General features: G+C 41.3%; 1 protein-coding gene and 1 long non-coding RNA gene across 3 annotated transcripts; both read left to right on the top strand.

The window, feature by feature from the left end:
• Positions 1-4,735: 4,735 nt before the first annotated feature.
• On the top strand, positions 4,736-7,602 carry LOC115108957 (uncharacterized). The gene is made up of 2 exons (XR_003860440.2): positions 4,736-5,091; positions 5,614-7,602. It is a non-coding gene; the product is annotated as an uncharacterized LOC115108957 (long non-coding RNA).
• Positions 7,603-9,939: 2,337 nt separating this feature from the next.
• LOC115109537 (uncharacterized) lies at positions 9,940-18,945 on the top strand. 2 transcript variants are annotated; one of them, XM_029634528.2, is made up of 5 exons: positions 9,940-10,297; positions 10,463-10,556; positions 10,874-10,961; positions 11,225-11,722; positions 18,682-18,945. In XM_029634528.2, exons 1-5 carry the CDS (start codon positions 10,246-10,248, stop codon positions 18,778-18,780), a joined length of 831 nt encoding a protein of 276 aa, XP_029490388.1. In that variant the 5' UTR covers positions 9,940-10,245; the 3' UTR covers positions 18,781-18,945. The 2 variants fall into 2 exon arrangements, with proteins under 2 accessions (XP_029490388.1, XP_029490387.1); XM_029634527.2 differs by lacking the exon at positions 18,682-18,945 and having other exon boundaries at positions 11,225-15,662.
• Positions 18,946-19,285: the final 340 nt, after the last annotated feature.

Genomic DNA, 19,285 nt, shown 5'->3' with positions numbered 1-19,285 from the left:
CAATGATGACCTGTGTTTCTTGTCAATTTTGGGTGACTGAAAAACAAACAAACTGCCACCTTTTGGATTGCAACATTGACATACAACGAGTATACCAAACATTAGGAACACGTTCCTAACGTTGCAGTTCTTGACAGACTCAAACGAGCGTGCCTGGCACCTACCACCGGTCAAGGGAAACAAAATCTTTTGTCTTGCCTATTCACCTGTAATGGCACACATACACAATCCATTTCTCAATTGTCACAACTTACAAATTCTTATTTAACTTGTCTCCTCCCCTTCATCCACACTGATTGAAGTGGATTTAACAAGTGACATCAATAAAGGATCATAGCTTTCCCCTGATCAGTATGTCATGGAAAGAGCAGGTGTTCTTAATGATTTAAAGTGGGAAATGCACTCCACAAATTTGCATTGCACAATACATGTGGTAATTTATAACATTACTTCACAGCACCATCTATAGGTGATCAATGCATACTACATACGATACTGCTGGTCTGTTGTAGTCGTACATACTGTAGGTAGTAGCACATTAACATCAGTGATTTTTCTTCTGCAAAAAACAAGCACACAAGAATCCTCAAGAAGACTAAACTGTTGGGCATCACAGATACATTCAGAGGAAGTTATCCACTCCGTTGTTCTACATCTACAAGACAAACCCAGGGCTAAATTTGTAGATATGCCAAACAGCCATTATGACTTGTTACTCACTTTGTTCTCTAGCATACACTTTAACCCACATGCATGTCTGTGGCAATGGTTGGTTGGATTTTGGTCCCTAGACCACTCAAGTCTCAACAACACCTTTCCCTTGTGTAAGTTCAACTTCTCAGGCACCACATTATGATAAAGAATTATGCATGCACACATATCAGTAGATTGCTATGACACTGATGTGGTTCCTGAGAGTTTAAAACTATTTTCCAGGGATTGTGGGCTATCATCTTAAAACAAGACCAAGTCAATAAAAACTCCCAAGATGCAATACGTACCCTACATCCTGGTAAACATGTGCTTACAACTCAATGTGTTGCATGGCAATACCTAATTCTGTTTTCTAATGTTAACTAAGTTCAGTTTGCTTTATTGTTTGCTAAAGTAAGAACACTTAACTACTGGATTCACCATATTTCAGATTTCAACTTTCATTGGGTGATTTTATTTATAACAAAGATTCAACCCTTAGGACTTCATCAGGCATGATGAATCAATATGATCAATATGTGCAGTTATATACACAGCACCAGTCAAAAGTTTGGACACTCCTACTCATTCCAGGGTTTTTCTTTATTTTTACCTTTTTCTACTTTGTAGAATAATAGTGAAGACCTCAAAACTATGAAGTAACACACATGGAATCATGTAGTAACCAAAAAAAGTGTTAAACAAATTATTCAAAGAGATTCTTCAAAGTAGCCACCCTTTGCCTTGATAACAGATCCCCTTTGTAGAAGTTTCCTCTCAATGTCCCCTCCCCTGGGTGACGTCTTGACCATTTCTATTCCAATGTATCTCAGAGAACTAATAGGATGTCCAGCTTATACAAAATGAACAGCAACCAGACGTTTTGTTAATCTTGTATAAGCTTCACATCCTATTAGTTCTCTTGAGATCATTTGGAATAGAAATGGTCAAGACGTCACAGAGGAGAGGGGATGTGCGTATGTTCTTCTTTTGTACGCCAACCATGACCTGTGATGGGGTCATGATAGGGGCTGCACCAAATGATTGATGTATTATAATAATTGATTATGCTTATGTTGTATTAATAGAAGGGGAAGGGCTATAAGACCCTCCCCACTACATTTATAGGGTCCTGGACCACAGAGTAGCAACATATTCATTATAAGGTTTAATACTGTACCACAGTTCTTTTCTAGTCTCTGCCTCTTATAAGAAACGGTCTGAGAGATGTGTGAGCTATTGCAGTCAAAACAGGGTGTCTGTGAGAAAGCGCCTCAAGGCTAAAAGAGATACATAGTCAAACACACCATTGTAAATCATACGGGAATGGAGAATTACTGCTGAGCCCTTAGAAAACACTGGGCTATTGTTTTCTCCTGCAAGTTTGTATAACTGTATATGCATGGGCGTGGTCTCATTAGTAGAAGGTGTTGACGTAGGCAGTTACATCACTAGGGGTTGACTGCAAGCATATTAAAGCAACTTTGATCTTTTTTATTTTGCAGAACTTATTCTGAAACATGTGTGCTATGTTTCCGTTGTCAACTTCTGTCTGCAATTGCATTAATAAAGGTTTGATTGATTTACTTAAAGAAGATATTGTCTAATTGCTGATTTCACCAATAAGCCAATGATTGACAAGGAACAAGGAACCTACCCCAACACCTGCCACCAACCTCACCTGCCCCCTTCTTGGCAACAGTTTTTCTTGTGAATGCCCAAACGAATGTGGCAATTGAATCTGACATGCACTCAGTCCTAGTGCCAAGGCCAGCTGCTCTCAGACTGGGCTGGATTCTGGCCATTGAATGCCGTCAGAGGAAAGTGGCAGAGTGGTCTCTGGAGATGCTAGATCAGTGCTCTCCAACCCTGTTCCTGGAGAGGTACCATTCACTCCAACCTTAATCTATCACACCTTATTTTAATAAATAGCTGGTTGATAAGCTGAACCAGGTTAGTAACAACTGAGCGAAAACCTATAGGATGGTAGCTCTCCAGGAAGAGGTTTGGAGACCCCTGTGCTAGATCAACTGCCTCCAGGTTGTCATTTCCAGCAATCCTTACCTCTGGTAAGTTTTTCTTTCTCTGGTCCAGATGGGGCTCAACTAAGTATCTAAAGAGGAGGAGAGGAAGAGAGCGATAACAGTGGTCCGTGCCTCGTAGCATTACTACCTCAGGACAGGAAAACAAGAAGATAAAGACTTTCACTGCATCTTTACCCATCCGAAGGTGTGGCATTTTCAAACCAGAGTTGACCAACCACAGACTGAAACCAACCATACAGTATATTCAATCAGATAAAACCAACCAAAGAGGGGTCACACCTTAGTGTGATAACCTGCAGGGGTAGCGTGAGTACAATACAAATTACTACAGAGAAATATAAAACATCACACATCCAAATAAATGACATCAAAGTTTGCCTCAGAGCACAAGGTTCAGACCAGTACCAAACATTTCAGTAGTCAAACCTCTATACTGCCCTACCAAGCAAAAAGGCAGTAACTACTCATTTGGTCAAAAATGTGTTGTCATTTTTGCTACATTAAATACATGCTTAATCATGTGGACAAGTATCCTGCCTCTATTGTGTTTTGGAGAAAAAGGGGGTAATGTTAGCAGTAACTGCATAAGGTTACTGAGAAACCAAGGTAAATAAAAGCAATTTTTCTCAGTTCCACGCTACTAGCAGTTACTGCCTTTTTGCTTGGTAGGGCAGTATACCAGGCGGTGTCAGAGGAAGGCTAAAAAATGGTCAAAGACTCCAGCCACCCAAGCCATAGGCTGTTCTCTCTGAGGAAGTTATCCACTCCACTCTACCGTTCGACAGCAGTACCAGTGCACCAAGTCTGGAACCAACAGAGAACCCTGAACAGCTTCTGCATTGATCCTTTTTTGCACTGACTCTATGCACACATACTGCCCACAAACTCACACACATACTGACACTGACACCCCAACATACACTGACACCGACACCCCAACACACACATACTGACACCGACACCCCAACACACACATACTCACACAGACACCGACACTCCAACACACACATACTCACACGGACACCGACACCCCAACACACACATACTTACACTGACACCGACACCCCAACACACACACATACTTACACTGACACCCCAACACACACATACTGACACTGACACCCCAACACACACATACTTACACTGACACTGACACCGACACCCCAACACACACATACTTACTCTGACACCCCCACACACACATACTTACACTGACACCGACACCCCAACACACACATACTTACACTGACACCCCAACACACACATACTTACACTGACACTGACACCCCAACACACACATACTTACACTGACACCGACACCCCCAACACACACATACACCCCACCATACACTTTTTTTCACCAACTCCCCTGCACTGACACAATGCATACACTGGACTCTACCCACACATACACACACACTACATATGCCCACACACACAACACGTGCACACATACATACTGACGCAACACATTCACACTCACCACATACGCTACTGTCTTATCTATCCTGTTGCCTAATCACTTTACCCCTACTATATGTACATAGCCACTTAAATGATCTCGTACCCCTGCACATCGTACCCCTACTGGTATTCCCTGTATATAGCCATGTTATTTTTACTCTTTATAGTTATTCGTTATTGACTGTGTATTTTTTCTATCATGTCACTATTTATATATATATATATATATAAATAAAACTCTGCATTGTTGGAAAAGGACCCATAGGTAAGCATTTAAAATTTAAATGATAATCTACACCTGTTATTTCTGAAGCAAGTGACAACATTTGATTTTAAAGGACACAGGTGGGGGGCAAGGCCTGCAACAGGTCATCTCTTGGAAAGTCTCACCTAAAGTTTGTCTGTCTGCACACCTGATAAACTAATGAGGGGATTCCATGAATGCCCTGGGCGCTCCCCGAGTGAACCGGGTTAGTGTTGATTGCATTATTTTTGGGACCAGGCTGCCTCCTGGTCATGAGCTGACGGCGAAGTCGTCGCAAAACAAAAGTAACGTAAATTAAGAACGTGGAGTAATGAGTGGGATTCTATGTTTTCACGTGCAAAAGTGATTGCTTTTGATATAAATGCTTTATCTGCCTCCCCAATGAAAACTAGTTTGAAACCTCGAACAAATACTGAGTGTAAAAAAACATTAGCAACACCTGCAGTTTTCATCACATAGACTGACCAGGTGAAAGCAATAATCCCTTATTGATGTCACTTGTTAAATCCACTTCAATCAGTTTAGATGAACCGGAGGAGACAAATTAAAGGATTTTTATGCCTTGAGAAAATTAAGACATGGATTGTGTGCTATTCTGAGGGTGAATGGGTAAGACAAAAAAATGTAAGTGCCTTTGAACGAGGTATGGTAGTAAGTGTCAGGCGAACCGGTTTGTGTGAAGAACTGCAATGCTTGTGTATCAAGAATGGTCCACCATCCAAAGGACATCCAGCCAGCTTGACACAACTGTGAGAAGCATTGGAGTCAACATGAACACTTTCGACGCCTTGTAGAGTCCACGCCCCGACAAATTTAAGACTGAAGGCAAACGGGGGTGCCACTCAATATTCCTAAAGTCTTCCTATTGTTTTGTACAATTTAATGTATATTTTATGGTAAAAAGTTGGTCTGTTTCTCAATGTCATGTCATGCTGCCCTGTTGACAACATAACCGAACAGTGCTTATTTCTGTTTGATTTGAGAAGGGAGCTCCTCCCTCACCGCTTTTGCCCATTCACATCACGGGCCATAACCCAGTGCACTGCGGTTCAGCTTAATCAGAACTCCCTCTTCTACATTTATTGCTTCTGCTCACTGATCCTGTCTAACCTTTGCTGTGTGTGTCTTCTTTTTTGCGTACAACAGCTTGTCTTACAACAAGACGGTGATGGCGATAATGCGGGGAGAGAATCTCACCGGGTTCTACAGGATGCTGCAAATACAACAGAATGAGACTTGGATGACTCGCATCATGGAATACATCTCTGTATGTGAGAATTGTTTTGCCAACTGATGCCACGCCACCATCAGCGATGCTGTGTCAGGTACTGCAGGATTCCTGGGTCTCTGACAATACTGATGATAGGGTTGAGTCGGGTGACTCCCACCCAGATGAAGAGAATCAGGAGGAGTTTCACTCTTTCTATGACTGCACAGTCTTCCCCTTCATGCTGATGCCCCATAATGGCTAAGGCAAGAGGAGTGCCTTTAGGAGTAAAGAGTAAAACATGAATGCTATATTTGGAGGAGTTCTTCCTGCCAGGTTCCATGTACTGTCTGGGTGAGTTTGAGATCGACTGCATTGCTGTTGATCTGCTCAGAATAACTATTCTACAAGTCACTTTGCATTCCAAATAACTACTCATTATGTGATCAGGACTAGTGATTCTGTGCCTTGCCTTGCCTTGCTCAAAATGATCCCTTCAAACATGCTAATTATCTCCAGTTTAGTCCTGCTCCAACTCTTGAACTTTCTTTGAAACATTGGGACCCCTCTCCCTTAGCAAAGTGCCCTCCCTTCAATACTGTTACTTTCAAGAACTAGAAGTGTCATACATTGTGTACTGGTATGCATAAATAGTTAGTTTTACTCTGTTCACTCTTTGTTACATGACCTTTGTTTAGTTCAGTATCAGCAGTCCTTTGGATTGTTGTGTTTAGATGGTAATGTTTGACCTGTATAATTTCAATGTATTGGCATGAAGACAGAACTCTGACCCATAATCAGGCTCAATATTCTATGTAGTGTGTTTAAACAACCTGTCTCCATGGACAGGAAGTAAGAAGAGGGTTGAACATTAAATCTGTCATTCTTTTATACCAACATATACTTTTTCAAACCAGATTTGACCAACCATAGACCAAAAACCAAATATATCCAATTGGATCAAACCAACGTTCACTAAGATGGGTCACACCTTACTGCAGGGGCAGAGCTGGCCAGTATTTGAAATAGATGGAGACCTGCACACACTGTCCAAAACTGAGGCTTGAATGCTAAACAAAGATATTTATGATAACATCATGGTGCCCAAAAAATCATAGTGCATAAATGAAAGGTGAAAACTCAACACAAATGTTTCGGTCTCAGGTGAAATGAGTGTGTTCAGCAGCTCTGCCAATGGCAAACAATACACTACCCAACAGTTCCTCGCATGCAGCTCTTCTAGCGTCATATACCTTATCTCCTGTCCATGCAATAAGCAATACGTGGGCAAAACCAGTAGACAGATAACACGTATTATAGAACACAAGAGTGCTGTAAGGAGAAATGACCCTAAATCCCCTATTGGATGTAATTTCTCAAAGGCCGGTCTCATCTCCGTGTCCTTCTGCGCTATACAGCAGATAAAACATTCACGTAGGGGTGGTAATCTGGAACTCAGTCTTCTCCAGACAGAACATGCACCTGCATTCTATTTACAAACTCTCCACCCATCGGGCTTGAGTGAAGAATTGTTATTGAAGTGTTTTCTCTAAGTGGTATATTGCCTCTTATTGGTGTTTGCTACCTCCATCTAGTGGTATCTCTAACTCCCTACTCTTACCACCCTGTGTTATTTATTCTGAGGACATTTTCACATGGTACATGTTAACGCAGTAATTGAGGATATTTATCTGTCCGCTTTTGTATGTATTTGTATATAATCTAGATCATGCATTCTATTCTACTAGTGTGATTCATAGTATGTGTTTCCTTGCTTGATCATGTGACACGCAATTATCCTTACGTTCACATCTGATAATGGCCTACGGCTGAAACTTTTGTTTTCACCTTTCATTTATGCATTTTCTTGCACCATGATTTTTTGGGGGGCATGCACCATGATGGTTTAATAAACATCTTTATTTTGCCTTCAAGCCTCCATTTTTGGATTTATTCCTTTTTATTTTTAAATTACAGTTTGCGGGTCTCTGCACACTGTCAAAATCTCTTCCAGTATTCTTATTTTGACTCCTACACATCTGGAACAGAGACTATTTAGTAGTAATGACCTTAAAAGAGTGCAGACGGCCTCGTAATTTTTGTTATATGTATTTAAATTACTTCTGAGTAATTTGTATTACACTGAACTGAACTCCAATGTATTTTGTAACAAGATACTTTTGAGAGCTATAATTAGTATTTTCAAAATACAAACTACTTTTCTGTTAAAGAAATGGAACGGTTCACAACTTTGTGGCCCCCTTTCACCCTGCATTGGTATCAGAAGTCTGATGGCCCTATGGTGTGATAAGAGTGTCTGCTAAATGAACTAAATATAATGTCAAAATAAACAATTGCAAAGCATGCTGAGTATTGTTCTAATGAGCCCCCCCCCCCCCCCCCCCCGAAATAAGGCCAATACTAATTTTGGTATGTTAATATACATTTACATTTTGGTCGTTTTATTTATTTGACATATTTTACATATTTAACTAGGCAAGTCAGTTAAGAACAAATTCTTATTTACAATGACGGCCTACCAAAAGGCAAAAAGCCTCCTGTGGGGTCGGGAGCTGGGATTAAAAATAAATTAAATAAAAATATAGGACAAAACGCACACCACGACAAGAGAGACAACACTACATAAAGAGTTGTCCACCAGAGCTGTTGCCAAAAAATGAAATGTTAATTTCTCTACCATAAGCGCCTCCAACATTGTTTTAGAGTATTTGGTAGTACTTCCAACCGGCCTCACAACTGCAGACCACGTGTATGGCGTTGTCTGGGCGAGCGGTTTGCTGATGTCAATGTTGTGAACAGAGTGCCCCATGGTGGCGGTGGGGTTATGGTATGGGCAGGCATAAACTACGGACAAAGGACACAATTACATTTTATCGATGGCAATTTGAATGCACAAAAAACTGTGACAAGATCCTGAGGCCCATCGTGAGGCCCATTTTGTTTTTAAAGGTATCTGTCACCAACGATACATATCTCTATTCCCACTCTTGAAATCCATAGATTAGGGCCTAATTTATTTATTTCAACTGACTGATTTCCTCATATAAACTGTAACTCAGTAAAATCAAGGAAATTGTTGAATGTTGCGTTTATATTTTTGTTCAGTATTATATTCTACTATGCTACAACATTATATAGTACGTACTACACAAGTGATACTACAGTGCGTAGTCTGCTAAATGATCAAGGGATACTCCAGTGTGTAGTATAGTATTCTACAGTATACTACATCATTCTATATGTAACGTATGTGAAACGGCTAGTTTAGTTAGGTGTGAGCTAAATAGCGTTTCAATCGGTGAAGTCACTTGCTCTGAGACCTTGAAGTAGTGGTTTCCATTGCTCTGCAAGGGCTGCGACTTTTGTGGAGCGATGGGTAACGGATGCTTCGTGGGTGACTGTTGTTGATGTGTGCAGAGGGTCCCTGGTTCGCGCCCGGGTATGGGCGAGGGTGACGGTCTAAAGTTATACTGTTACATATAGTAAGTACTGTAGTATTCTATAGCAAACTGAGTATGTTTGTAATTTGATGGGGTATTTTTATTTATTAGGATCTCCTGGCAGCGGCTACTCTTCCTGGTGTCCAAACAGGAAACAAAACAACAAATAAAATACATACATATAATATAATATACATAACACTACAAAATGTCCTGTTTCTGCCACACGCTTCAGAAACAGGAGATTGCTCCAATCCTGTGAGCCAGGCCACTTACAGTTTTACTGTCTTTGGTGAAGACCATAGTTCGACTTCTTGTATAAGTGAGAATGAGAGATAACAATTGGAATCTAAAGCAGTAAGCGAACAGTTTACTGACTTAATACATTCACACATTTATCTCCAAAGCGTTCAGCCAGTGTATCCTCAATCAGACACTGGAACGCTCTGTTTGATATAGAATAAATCTAACTCTGAATGTTGTACTTTTATTGCACACCTTACAGTGTGCATTATATAATGTAAAATACAAAATGTTTATTATTGGGTTGTTCATAGGCCACAATTGGGGGATTTAACTTTTTTCTGTGGGGGTTCACACTTTAATCGTAAAATAACAGTTCAGGGTAGTTGGCAATAGAATATGTTGAATGGCATTACCAAAGATTGTGTGATACTGTAGGTTTAGTAATTGTTTGTGGCCTTATTGTTTTTAGTGGCCTACCCTTTGGGACGAATACTACTGAGCATGCTAAAAGGAAGTATCGCGCACAACCAATTGAATTTGTCTATTTCTCGACGCAGCCTTCTTCTCTACTAACGTTGTGAAAAACCTTCCTCCACACTTATCAAATAGGCTAGTTTCTGAGTCGAATTTATCCAGACTTTTTATTTGATTACACATCAATCTGTAATCACAAACCAGTAAATCATTCATAGTAAGAAACGCCGTATATTGTTTCATTTAAATGTGGATTATATAAATAGGGCTCTTCACGAAGGAGGACGAGGGATCGAGGGACGCCGCCATATTTGCTTTTGCTAGCTAGTGCACTACAAGATACGGGCTTTGTTTCGAGTACCCTTCAATTTAGTACCCTTGTATTTGTTCATGATGGATGCGATGGATAAAAGACCTTTTGGTGCAGAATATAACTATAAAAGTAAGTGTTTGCTATTGTTAAAATTGAATGTCGTTTTCAAATACAATGTTAATATTGTTAATGCCATAATGTTAACCATGTTATTTTGCGACGTCGCTGAGTTGGGGTCTGTCAAAGTTATGCTTGTGCTGACGGATTAACACTGTTGTATTTTTCCCCAATAAGTGTCGGAAAATGACATATCCAGATTAATAAAATTGCGTGCAACGAATGACGCCATCTTCACTGGGAAGAGAAACTCTGCCATGCCTGCCTGGAGGTGAGTGAGAGTGATACAATGATGCACTACTAGTGAATGTTCTGTTTGTTGGTTTGATATCCCCAGCACAGTTTGTTTTGGCTTTTATCTGTACCTCAATGACCTGTCACATGCCATTTGTTGACTGTAATTGATGTCTAAGGAAAACATTTGATTCATTTAATTGATTCATCAATGTTGATTCACTGACTCACTGATGTGCTTTTACTAACAATGGTATTTGAAAAAGCCCTCCTCGAAGGTCATTGTATTAAGAGCTGGTTATGAAGATGAAACCCTATCTGTAGTATCTGACTTGTCTCACTTTGATTCCGCAGAGCAATGTTAGTAGAGTTGGGTCTCGAAGGGAAGCTTACAACCGGGCAATTGAAAAAGAAGTGGGAAAACCTTAAAAAGAAATATAAGGTAATGATTATGAATCCATGTGAGAGCAGGCAACAGCCTTGGTCCTAGTGCAACATGTATTCTCTTTTGTTTGAATTCAGTCTCTTAAACACAGATTCCAGGCTTTTGTTCCAGTTAAGTACTAACCTGGTTCAACTAGCCAAGGGCTCAATGATGTGTTGAATCAAGTGTGTCATAAGGCCTGCCTGGAATAAACTCCAGCAAACCCAAGACCAATATAGAGCTTTAATCTTATTGTACCCCTTGTCCCTTTTTCTGTGTAGGATTTTAAGTACCCTCCTCTTGGCATGGAGAAAGTCAATCCAATGTCATGGCGTTGGTTTCACCTCATGGACGATGCCATCGAGGGCCGCCTAGCTGGGTCTGCCCGTATCCTAAACCCTTCACTGTTTGATTTTGGGGAAGTTGGGGACGTTTCATTTGCGTCCTCTCCCACTACCTCTCCCATAGCCAACAAGAGACTATGTATGAGGCCGGAGGGAGGCGAGGGAACAAACATTTTTGAGTTCTGGGCCAAGGCACAGCTGGGGGATAGTGTTGGTGCTGCGAGCACGGTAGCAGATGGACAGGTGGCATACACAGACGCAGCTACAGAGGAGATCCGGAGGGCAGCAGTGGAGTGCGAGAGGGCCCTGCGAGAGGAGGGCAGGGGTGCAGCTCAGAATGAGAGGGCCGCGCCTGACAAGATGCCAGTGGGTGGGTACGGGAGGACCATGGCTGAGGATGTGGAGACTATAGCTGAAGACGGAAGAGCCATGTTGGTGAGAAACCCTGGCAGGAACATTGAGAGGGAGACTGCTGAACTAGAGAGGCAGATAGCAGATTTGGAGAAGGAGCGAGAAGTGTTAGAGAGGGAGCAGGCAGACTTTGACAGGGAGAGGTTGATACTGGACAGAGAGCGGGATGTGGTGAGCAGAGAGCGGGTGGCTGTTGAGCGAGGCAGAGCTTCACTAGACAAGGACAGAGCAGCGATGGACAGGGAGCGAGCAGCAATGGAACGGGAGCGAGCCATACTGGACAGGGATAGGGCGTCAATCGAGAGAGAGAGGGCAGAGCTGCAGAAAGAAAAGGAAGCCCTAATGAAAAGCAAGGTTTCCAGGAACAACGGCTCCACTGATGTGGAACTGGACTCATCCACTATAGAAAAAAGAGAGAAACTGCTTTCCATATTTGAGAGACTTGTTGATAAGCTGTGAAAGATGAACAATAAGTAAAGGTTGAATAGGTGAAGGATGTACTGTAGGTGAGAGTGCGCACAAGTCATAAACAGGTTTCTATGTCACCAGTCCCCTATCATTTTGTGATCATTTTAGTTTAACCCGCACACACAGGAAGTGCAAAGTCATTCAATTGGTGCTGGCTGTAATGAGCATTGAGTGCGTTTGTGTGAGGTTGCACCCTGAAAGAGAAGCTGCTACAATGTTTGTTGCGCTCATTTCATTTTTTTGCTTGCAGTGTGTATGTATAAATATCAGTCAAGTTTGGACACACCTACTCATTCAAGGGTTTTTCTTAATTTTTTATTTTCTACATTGTAGAATATGGTGAAGACATCAACACTGACATAACACATGGAATCATGTAGTAACCAAATAAGTGATAAACAAATCAAAATATATTTTTGATTCTTCAAAGTAGTCACCCTTTGCCTTGATGACAGTTTTGCACACTCTTGGCATTCTCTCAACCAGCTTCACCTGGAATGCTTTTCCAATAGTCTTGAAGGAGTTCCCACATATGCTGCACACTTGCTGGCTGCTTTTCCTTCACTCTGTGGTCCAACACATCCCAAACCATCTCAACTGGGTTGATGTCGGGTGATTGTGGAGGCCAGATCATCTGATGCAGAACTCCGTCACGCTTCTTCTTGGTCAAATAGTCCTTACTCAGCCTGGAGGTGTGTTATGGTTCATTGTCCTGTTGGAAAACAAATTATAGTCCCACTAAGCGCAAACTAGATGGGATGGCGTATTGCTGCAGAATGCTGTGGTAGCCATGCTGGTCAGGTATGCCTTGAATTCTAAAGAAATCACTGGCAGTGTCACCAGCAAAGCACCATCACACCACCTCCATGCTTCACAGTGGGAACCACACAGCGGCGATCATCCATTCACCTACTCTGAGTCTCACAAAGACACAGTGGTTGGAACCGAAAATCTCAAATTTGGTCAGACCAAAGGACACATTTCCACCGGTCTAATGTCCATTGCTCGTGTTTCTTGGCCCAAGCAAGTCTCTTCTTATTGGTGACCTTTTAGGAATGGCTTCTTTGCAGCAATTCGACCATGAAGGCCTGATTCATGTAGTCTCCTATGAACAGTTGATGTTATGATGTCTTTTACTTGAACTCTGAAGCGTTTCTTTGGGCTGCAATCAACTGCCGATTTCTGAGTCTGGTAACTCAAACTTATCCCCTGCAGCAGAGGTAACTCTAGGTATTTCTTTCCTGTGGCAGTCCTCATGAGAGCCAGTTTCATCATAGCGCTTGGCGGTTTTTGCGACTGCACTTGAAGAAACATTCAAAGTTCTTTTAAGTTTTCCACATTGACTGACCATGTCGTAAAGTAATGATGGACTGTCGTTTCTCTTTGCTTATTTGAGCTGTTCTTGCCATAATATGGACTTGGTCTTTTACCAACTAGGGATATCTTATGTATGCCACCCCTACCTTGTCACAACACACCTGATTGGCTCAAATGCATTAAAAAGGAAAAATTCCACAAATTAACTTGTAACATGGCACTGCTGTTGAATTTAAATGCATTCTAGGTGACTACCTCATGAAGCTGGTTGAGACAATGCCACAAGTGTGTAAAGCTGTCATCAAGTCAATGGGTGGCTACTTTGAAGAATCTCAAATATGAAATATATTTTCATTTGTGTAACACTTTTTTTGGTTGCGTGATTTCATGGTTTTGATGTCTTCACTATTATTCTACAATGTAGGAAATAGTGAAAATAAAAAAAAACTGAAATGAGTTGGAGTCCAAACTTTTGACTGGTACTGTATATACAGTGCATTCGCAAAGAACTCGGACACCTTCGCTTTTTCCAAATTTTGTTACCTTACAGCATTATTATAAAATGGATTAAATAAAAAATCCTCATCAATCTATACACAATACCCTCGAATGACAAAGCGAAAACAGGTTTTTATTTATTAAACCTATGTAAATAAGGTACCTGTTTTGTAAGTATTCAGACCCTTTGCTATGAAACTCTCAATTGAGCTCAGGTGCATCCTGTTTACATTGATCATCCTTGAGATGTTTCTACAACTTGGAGTCCACCTGTGGTAAATACAAATCATCAGGATTCAAATCATGTCCAATCAATTGAAAAGGCACAGACCTGTCTATATAAGGTCCCACAGTTGACAATGCATGTTCAAAATAATTGTCAGTAGAGCTCCGAGGCACGATTGTGTCGAGGCACAGATCTGGGGAAGTGTGCCAACAAATGTCTGCAGCATTGAAGGTCCCCAAGAACACAGTGGCCTCCATCATTCTTAAATGGAAGAAGTTTGGAACCACCAAACTGATATCAGGGGAGAAGGGCCATGGTCAGGGAGGTGACCAAGAACACGATGGTCACTCGTGACAGAGCTCCAGAGTTCCTCTGGAGATGGGAGGACAACCATATCTGCAGCACTCCACCAATCAGGCCTTTATGGTAGAGTGGCCAGACGGAAGCCACTCCTCAGTAAAAGGCACATGACAGCCTGCTTGGAGTTTGCCAAAAGGCACCTAAAGGACTCAGACCATGAGAAACATGATTCTCTGGTCTGATGAAACCAAGATTGAACTATTTGGCCTGAATGCCAAGCGTTACATCTGGAGGAAACCTGGCACAATCCCTACGGTGAAGCATGGTGGTTCAGCATCATGCTGTGGGGATGTTTTTCAGCGGCAGGGACTGGGAGACTAGTCAGGATCGAGGGAAAGATTAACAGAGCAAAGTACAGAAAGATTCTTGATGAAAACCTGCTCCAGAGCGCTCAGACTGGGGATAAGGTTCACCTTCCAACAGGACAACGACCCTAAGCACAAAGCCAAGACAATGTGGGATTGGCTACAGGACAAGTCTCTTAATGTCCTTGAGTGGCCCAGGGAGAGCCCGGACTTGATCCTGATCGAACATTTCTGGAGAGCTTGAGGTGATCTGCTGAGAAGAATGGGAGAAACTCCCCAAATACAGGTGCCAAGCTTGTAGCTTCATACCCAAGAAGATGCAAGGCTGTAATCGCTGTCAAAGGTGCTTCAACAAAGTACTGAGTAAAGGGTCTTATGTAAATTTCATTTTTTTCATAATTATTTTTATAAATTTGCAAAAAAAATCTTTAAACCTGTTTTTGAGTTGCCCATGATGGGGTATTGTGTGTGTGTGTGTAGATGAGGGGGAAACATTTTTTTTTAAAATTAATTTTAGAATAAGGCTGTAACGTAACAAAATGTGGATAGTCAAGGGGTATGAATACTTTCCGAATGCTGTGTGTGTAATATACACACACACGTCATCCACACCACTTGATAGGCACTCCTATACAATACTATTTAAATGTTTACACTGGCAGAAATTACAGTCTGTTCCCTAGGTGCATTTGTTAAAGTGCATTTTGGCAATTATTTGTATGTTCTGTTCGACCTGCCAGAGTGCCCGTGTAATGCTATACTGATAATAAAGCCTACACTTTTTTTTAGACATTCCTGTAGTTGTCATATACTGCTGTAATTACCCTGTACCAAGCTAGTAAATATAGTCCTTTACAGTAAGCACTAGGCAACGGCCTATATTTACATACCTGGTACAATGTAATGTTCCTCTATATCACCTTGGAATAATACCACCCACTGACACCTTGTCAAAATGTTCTGGTAATTTCATTATTTACTTTTAAAGGGTGCTTGAATCTTGCAACGGGAAGGGATCACTGCCAATACTTTATGTTCCAACCAAGGTGTATAAATTGGGGAGCAAACCGGGAGAGAGAAATAAAGCTTTATTGTGAAAAGGAGAACCAATGCATTTTCGGCTTTTGGCTTTCAGGGTTTTTATAGTAATAAGTCATGAGGCTTTTAAAATGACCTCCGGGAACGATAAAGAATATACTAATAAAAACGTGGTTGGTTAAAACCGTTGTAGCAAGATGAACCAATCAATTGTTATTAGCAAAGACTGACCAATAGATTGTGATAAAATGTGAACTGACCAAGAGAACAGGTATATATGCTTTCAACATGTTCTATTGGTCAGTACAACGGTCTATGCTAATAACAATTGGTCCGTTGATTGGAGGCTTCCAAAGGTGTCCCGATCCCTGCAAAGGCTCACATTAGCTCCTGCCATTCAATCTGTACCGTGCCACCAGTCAACTCAACAAGGAAGTTCCTGTTGCCAGACTGGAGGAGATGATGGGTAGACTGGGCAGAGATTGAGGGTCGAGTGTGCTGATGTGTACCTGCTGTGTATCATGGTCCAAGGATATTCCAGCACGCTCGTGTCTTTATTCACTCCAATTGTCCAGTCATGTTTGAGGTGAGATAGTAGTGCCATGCAGGGGAACTGTGTTCTGGTACAGGCCCAAAGTTGTTGGTGTAGATGGTGACTAGGCTGGGTTTGGGAATGGAACCCATGATCCCCATGGGCATGTTCTACCAACTGAGCCACAGAGAACCAAAGAGTTTCTCGTTACCCTTTTCCATTTGTTGTTCCATCTCACGTCATCCTGGATCCCAGCAGTTTAATATCAGATGTTTGCAGAGTGTCCCATTTAGTTACTAGGGTTCCAAAGGGGGTGGGTTGTTTGTAAAGCAAACATGCATTGCTTTGCACTTGTTTGGGTTGAGCTGCGTGGAGTGCTCATCTACCTAGGAGCGCAACTTTTCTAGACCATGTTGAAGGCTGGAAAGCTTCCCCACTCTAATGCACTCTGCAATGTTCATGTCATCAATATATTTCCACCTATGAGCGAACTTCTGAAGTGCACCGTGGATGAGGGCCAGGAAGACAAGGGGTCCAAGAAGTGGACCTTGAGTCACTCCACAGGTCAGATGTTGCCATGGTGAAAGGGTGCCTTAGTACCTCACTCTCTGCTTCCTTTTGGAAAATAAGCCACAGCCCAGGGGAGAAGGGGCCCTGACTCCTAGCTGAATCAGGCACTTTGTTACCACTGTATTATACATTTTGTTGAAGGCTTAAGCAAAATCTGCTGTTACTATAGTGCATATATAATGGTCTTACTTGCATCAGTGGATTTTACATAATGTATAGGAGGCTGACCAAGACATCTGTCGTCGACCTGCCCTTTTTGCATCCAAACTGTCTTGGGTCAAGCTTGTGGCCTATGTCCTCCATTATCCAATCGATGGCAAAACTGTCGGCCACCTTAGCTCTAGTATTCCAGACTTGTTCCAGTGTTCTACAGATGTAATGGCTGTAGACCCATTCAGTCTGCGTTCATGACGTTTCTTAATTATATTTACTTCTGTCTCCAAGACGCCTAAGTTCCGACCGAGAAATGAGAGCTGTAAACAGTGGATGTTCCAATTCTCACGCTGGCAGTCCATTTTTTTTTAAATAAAAAAAGGGAAATGGCATTATGACCATTACAATTCCACAGTAGCAGTACAATGTTATTTTGTTGTTTGACAGATATAGTGACAATATAGGTATTTAAAGAAGAATCATAAATTAAGGATAACAAATCATTTGACCTTATCTAAGAGTATGTTTTAAATAGAATATAGTCTATATTTGTGACTTTAGATCACATCGATAAAAAGACAGCATATCTTTTGGTTTACTGGATGATTTATGTTACCACCAGAACTGCATGGCGGTGTAGGGAGAGTTAGGAGAGGTGTGGCCATTCACCTCTTGTGAATGCCACTTGGGTTCACTTCCCTACAAAAGGGATTGAACCCACATGGAGCCATGTAGGTATGTTATTAACAATCATTAGATACACATTTCACATGGAAAGTGAAGTCAACATAACATAGTAATATTTTGCCCAAATAATACACGTTCTACCCAAATAAATACTATAATAAATTGTGAATTGAAATGACTTTCTTTTGCAATTGTTCATACTGCAATGTTTGATCTGTTCATGTTATTTTGTTAATCCGGGCATTGTTCATGATAAACAGTGTCTTTTGAAGTAACATTTGCTGGATGTCCTTTGGGTGGTGGATCATTCTTGATAAACACAGGAAACTGTTGAGTGTGGAAAAACCAAGCGGCGTTGCAGTTCTTGACACAAACCGGTGCGCCTGGCACCTACTACCATACACCGTTCAAAGGCACTTAAATATTTTTGTCTTGCCAATTCACCCTCTGAATGCCACACATACACAATCCATGTCTCAAGGCTTAAAAATCATCCTTTAACCTGTCTTCTCCCCTTCATCTACACTGATTGAAGTGGATTTAACCAGTGACCTCAATAAGGGATAATAGCTTCACCTAGATTCACCTGGTCAGCAGTATATGCCAGGGAAAGAGCAGTTCATAATGTGTTGTGTACTCTGTGTATATGACTTTACAAATGTCAAGTTTATTCAAATTACAGCTTAAATACTTTTTTCCCTTAATGGACCTGTCCGTACACACTCAATGTGTACAACTGATATTTAAAGCATTTGGCACCGGCTGTGTAAATATGTTGTGCCAAACAATTTATGAGCGTGTATGTGGACAATATGTGTTTGTTTTTCAGGTTGAAGTTGCCCTCCATCCAGCCCTCCTCAAGAGTAGGAGTGAGGAGAATGATATCAAGTCAAATGTGTGTATTTACAGGTATGTTACTTCAATATGAACAAATCTAAAGTCAGATGTGTCTTCTACATAAAACATTTAATTTTAATTGATTGGACCATGGGACAGGTAGGTCTCCATAAACCATGTTATAAACTGATTGACCTCATAAACCATATAAACAAGTGTGCGTGTGTGAAGACAGTTCATATACTGTATGAAAAACTACCTGATTGAATAAACTATTTTATGAAACCCTTGACTAAGACTCATGAATCCCTGAAATTCAAAATGAGAAAAATATATTGTTCCTTCATAGGCCGATTGCTTTGTGAGGTTGAACCAACCTTTTGTTGGTGTCTCCATATTCTCAGAAAGAGGAACATTGGCAAATCTGAATAGCTAAGGCCTGACAAAATACGAACTCTATATCCTGTGGTATACATCCTGGGGTTTACCAAGGACCTCCAGTATTACTGTCATCACCACAGCAGCCAGATAACTGCCGTTGCAAGACTCCAAGCCAAACATACTGCAAGCTAAATATGTTGAATAGCAGGTTTATT

The sequence above is a fragment of the Oncorhynchus nerka genome, linkage group LG25 (assembly GCF_034236695.1).
Source record: "Oncorhynchus nerka isolate Pitt River linkage group LG25, Oner_Uvic_2.0, whole genome shotgun sequence".
NCBI classification, from domain to species: Eukaryota; Metazoa; Chordata; class Actinopteri; order Salmoniformes; family Salmonidae; genus Oncorhynchus; species Oncorhynchus nerka.
This window is presented reverse-complemented; position numbering and strand designations above follow the sequence as displayed.